Genomic DNA, 5,166 nt, shown 5'->3' on the forward strand with positions numbered 1-5,166 from the left:
TGCCTCCAATTAATAGCATTTATTAAGCATTTCCTATGTGTTCCCCCATTAACACTTTTTAATCCTTTCAATGACCCAATAGTTTCCTTTACTAACCACATTTGATACTTAAGGAAACTAAAGCACAGAACGTTCTTGTAACTTACCTAAAGTTCTAATGCTTGTTTAAGTGGTAAAGCTTTAATCCCATCCCAGGCAATGCGACCCATAGCCATTACACCACCGCCGCCGATTATTGGTAGGAACTCAGATAACAAAGGGAAATTCAGACCACAACGTACTATTAATCCTTGCCTTTGCTAGCACTCCACTTCTACCCTCTAGACTGCAATGAAAATTCTGGCTCTACTCTATTCTATAGAACAGCCCTACAGCTGCTACTCACATAGAGCATGCCTACTTTCTTCCGTAATATGCAAAAACATGAGCATTAGACCTTTTATCACTACCACGGGGGGGGGGGGGGGGAGATCGGGGTCAGGACTCAAAAGTGAATTTTGAGGCATTTTTAAAGTCTTTATTGATGGCAAACTGGGTAATGGCTTGCGTTTGGGCATGAAGGACTGTTCTGGAGACTGACTAGATCGTCGGAGTTGATGTAACACTGACTCCGAACATAGCAGAAAACATTATCTCAGGACTTCCTGGATTCTGAAGTCCACAAAAGAAATCAAAATATATCACACTGTAAAAATCCTTCCCAATTCACATGCAAACATAAAATACCGTTTCAAAAACTTTCAACATCATTAGAAAAACCAGACACTGTATATTCTCTAAAATTTATTTACAGTTAATAAATTAAAAAGAAAAGTACAACCAGATTGTAAATCTTAATCATATGCGCACATCAAACTGTCCAAGAAAACAATTCAGTTCCATTACAAACAATTGCCTTCTAATGCACTTAAGACATAACAGTCTATCAAAAAATATTTTAAACACATCAATAAAGTAAATATATGTATATATGTCCATTAAAAAACACCAATGTAAAGAGTGCTGTGGCAATCCTTAAAACAACAAAAACTTTGAGTTCAAAATTACTCAGATTTTTTGTATTCAAATATTTTTCATGTGTTTTTATTGAATAGTTTCCAGAAAAATAGTACTATTATTTGCACATAGCAAATCAGTATGTGTCAGCCACCAGCTTAAATTACACTTGTCCAATCGGGTACTCCAACTTGGACAAAATAAATACACACCACAACAGTGACACTTTGCACTAACAACAATGAAGCTTGCCTTCAACAATCAGAACATTACTGGATTCGGTAAGGAAAAATAAGTTGCTGGTTGACAAGCAGGAGGATAAAAATGACATCAGGAATTCAAAAGGTTATTTGAGGTGCCGCTCACCACATTTAGGCACTCGAGATTCAATAAGAGCATAGCAAGGTGATAAACTTCCTCCTAGCTTCCCCCTTTACTTGTGCCATGTGAGATATAAAGGGAAGAGAATGAATAAAGATCATGAGACTTCCAAAAAACTATATACAAGCTAAGCTACAGACTCACTTTAGAAGACAGTTAAATGAATGCCTCATCATAAAGGCCACCGTGCCAAGTTCCTTTTCACATTCTGCCCAAAAGTATCCATAAAATACTTTCATTTTCCTATTATATACTAATCAACTATATTAGTTGTTTCTTCACATTTTATACGTTGTAAAACAACTAACTTTAGCAAGGTTTTGCTAAAGAAAACTTGGCAAAAATAAAGATTTGTTTACATATTATTTCGCCAACTAGAAATGGCATGATTTTTCAATAGACCAGATAAATAGCATAGTGAATTTAGGATGGGCAATCAGATCCAAACTGAAATCAGATAGCCCAAATAATCCGAAGCATTATGCAAGTTCAAGTGCACTAAAGTAACAAGGCATAAGAGGAAAAAAATAAGATTCTCAGTTAAAATAAATGCATGGTGTCAATGGTTATGTTTCAATTTTGTGCTGAGCAAAGTTATCCTCCCAGCTACATCTAATTTCAAAATCCTCTGGGAAGCTATCTAGATAAGCTATATGTTGAAATTACATTCTAATATGGCCATTGGATTTATTTTTTAATTATAAAATTATATACAATAGTGAAGTGGTACAAATACATATTTTTTCCTCAGGTGCTAATTAGCTAAAAAAGTTAACAATTTGGGAAGAGGGGAAGAAAACCCTATGCATTTAAGTACAATTGGCAATGGAAGCTAATAACCAAAAGAATATATATAAGCTTCCTATCACACAAATATAATTTAACACTCTCCATTTTCTAAGTAATTATTCACTTTTATTTACTCATGTGACAGTATTTGTAACAACACATTATCATTGAGTAGTGAATAAAAGAATATGAGGCTTACTGGGAAACTGGCATAAAGTCATATATATCTTTTTTCTTTTCTTCTTCTTTTTTTTTTTTTTTTACAAAACAGGAACACTGAAATTAAAGTCACAAAACTCCTACTATGAACTATTAAACTTGAAAAATTCATTTCAGAAAGCTATGCCATTTGAATTCTAAAAACACAAGAGTCAAAATCGCAACTCTCATTATTCCCCTAAGAAGCTGCCAAGCAGAGAGAAACCTTAATATTGAAGATTTCATATGTCATGTTCCAGCCTGGTATGGATGGTTCCATGGCAGAATACTTAAATTTGAAATAATAGTGGTACAAAATCACTACTTGACCCTTTAGATATTGCAGTAAAATCTGGCTGCGGCACCACTGGCTAAAAACCATTAAGTCTTGCTGCCACCAATGACCAAAGGCACTTGGATAGTCAAGAATCCCACACTGGGCCGTATGATATAAACACTATTATAAAAGTGTAAAAGAAGGGTCAGTACTCTTGTGTGGCTCGCCTGTTTAATTCCTGTGGTCTTCAGCTGTCAAACAAAAGACCAATAACTGCAAACATAATTATGAATGGAAATAAGATAATAAAGGAAACACGTGAAGCTAAACAGTCAACTAATTATCATGATGTCTTTAAGAGTGATGGACAGTGATCTGGACATTTCTTGTTATCCAACAACAAAAACAAAAATAAGGAAGGAAAATCTATTTTGCCCAAAGTTAACTTCCACCAGTTATCTGATACCAAGAAATGCCCCACCCCTCTAGATCATTAATACTTTTGAGAATTCCAATGGGTATTCTGTGTGGCATTTTAATCACAGCATTTACACATACTCATTTTGTCTACGTGATTTCCATTTTAAAATAAATTATCCTTGAAATATTCCCAGATCTGTATGTTAGGCTAGTACAAAGAGGCCAAATCATTTCCAATCGGATTCCATCCATCTCTTTAACCAATACCAGTTCTTTATAATTCATTCTTTTTTTATCACAAGCCATGTGGTTTCAGTGCACTTTACATTTTATTCAATTAAAAAGAATTTAACAAGTCAACTTTTCCTAAACAAAACTTCATGAGTTTCTACCATTTCCTTTAGGAGCTCAGTAAATATAAACATTAAATTTCAATATAAAATCTTTAGAAACAACCTCAAAAATGTTTAAACAATTGTACGTTGCATCTCTTTGTTTGTAATCACTGAGCCCATGAAATTCAAAGCCATACAAATCCTTACACTATTAACAGTCATAAGCTTGAATTTCTTAGAAAATATCCTTGGTCAAAGCTTTGGAATCCAGTTGAAATTCGGAAACGACTGGGATTCAGAATACCCTGAGCACAAACTAGTGCAACACCTTTCAAAAAAACATATTCAATCTTCCTCCAGAAAGAGGGGTGGCAGTCAAAAAAGAGAAAAGGGGGAGCAGGGAGGTGGATGAACAGCAAGTAAATTCTAGCTTTATTACACAAGCACGAAACCAAATTCCTTTGGAAAAAGAATGACTTCGGAGGACTTCCAGACCAGTGAGGTAGAGAGTCCAAAAGGGAGAAAACGGATCTGCCCCTATAGTCCTGGAGACGTCTCAATCTGGGGTTAGGAAGAAAGGGGACCTCCCTTGCGGGTCCATCTGTCTCCTCCCTCCGAAAACCCGGTGCTGGGAGGCAGCAGAGGGCACACCTGCCCCGGAGTCCCAGACGGCGGCGCCGCATCCCGGGGACGCGGGCCGGGAAAGACCATCCGGTGCTTCTTCGCCCGTAAAGTGCACTAGGGGACGCGGTCCAGGCCGGATCTGTAAACACTCGACTGTCACTTGTTTATCCCTCCAGGCGGAAGCCGTCCCGGGGCGGAGGGGCGGCGGCGGCGCCGGGGCCCCGACTCACGCCCGGGGCACCGGGAAGCGGCGAAGCCTCACCACGGGTTCCAGGTTCACTCGCAGAACTTGGCGCGCTCGGCGCCGCGCCGCCGCCAGGCTGCGCTCGCCCCACACGTCGCCGCCGACGCGGATGGTGGGGAAGGTGGTCAGCGTCGGGGTGGCCGCCCTCCAGATTTCCTCCAGGGTGCGGCCCCCGAAGCAGGGCCCGGGGGCCGCGGGCTTGGCGGGGCAGCTGTCCTCGGGGGCCGGCGGCGGCGGGGACGGCGGGGACCCCCTCCGGCGGGCGGCGGCCGCCCGGGCTCCGCGGCGCCTCCTCCTGGCCGGCGGCCTGCGCGTCTGGCCGCGGGCGGCGGGGGGTGGCGGGGGGTCGGGGACCAGGGCCCGGCAGGAGGAGTAGCCGTAGACGTCCTTGCTGCGCAGGATGTGCGGGGAGAACTGGTGCTTGAGGCTGCAGAGGAAGCTCCAGAGCTCCGCGTCCGAGCTCATGAACTCCGTGCTGCGGGGCATGAACAGCTTGAAGGCGTCGCCCAGCGCCTTGGTGCTGTCGGCCAGCGACAGTTGCGACCGCGAGTACACCACCTTCTCCTCCCGCGCCTCCAGCTCGGCCCCTCCTCCGGCCCTAAAGCCGCCGCCCGGGGCAGCCGGGGCCGGGGCCGCCGGGGGCCGGCGCCGCCGCCTCTTCACGCTGCGCCGCATCGGAGGCCGCTCGGGGCCGCCCGCGCTCGCTGGGTCTCGCCGCCGCCGCCCCCGCCCGTGTCCGGCTCCGCGGCGGCGGCCGCTGCTGGCGCCTCCGGGCCGGCGCGTCTCTCGCTACTTTTCTCGCCTCGGCCGCCGCCCCTCCCCCTCCGAGGGCGGAAGACGCGGGTGAATATCCTGCCGCCCGGTACAAGATGGCGGCCGGCGCCCACCCCTGGGCTTTGTCA

The 5,166-nt window shown here is 44.3% G+C and overlaps 1 protein-coding gene across 1 annotated transcript; it reads right to left on the reverse strand.

Moving 5' to 3' along the window:
• Positions 1–770: 770 nt before the first annotated feature.
• CCDC71L (coiled-coil domain containing 71 like) lies at positions 771–4,939 on the reverse strand. The gene has a single exon (XM_040644384.1). It carries the CDS (start codon positions 4,937–4,939, stop codon positions 4,247–4,249), a length of 693 nt encoding a protein of 230 aa, XP_040500318.1. The 3' UTR covers positions 771–4,246.
• Positions 4,940–5,166: the final 227 nt, after the last annotated feature.

This window comes from Ursus maritimus, unplaced genomic scaffold, assembly GCF_017311325.1.
Source record: "Ursus maritimus isolate PB19 unplaced genomic scaffold, ASM1731132v1 scaffold_3, whole genome shotgun sequence".
NCBI lineage: Eukaryota > Metazoa > Chordata > Mammalia > Carnivora > Ursidae > Ursus > Ursus maritimus.

Coding starts and splice junctions, on each gene's coding strand:
- CCDC71L (XM_040644384.1), bottom strand. CDS start 4,939: ATGCGGCGCAGCGTGAAGAGGCGGCGGCGCCGGCCCCCGGCGGCCCCG.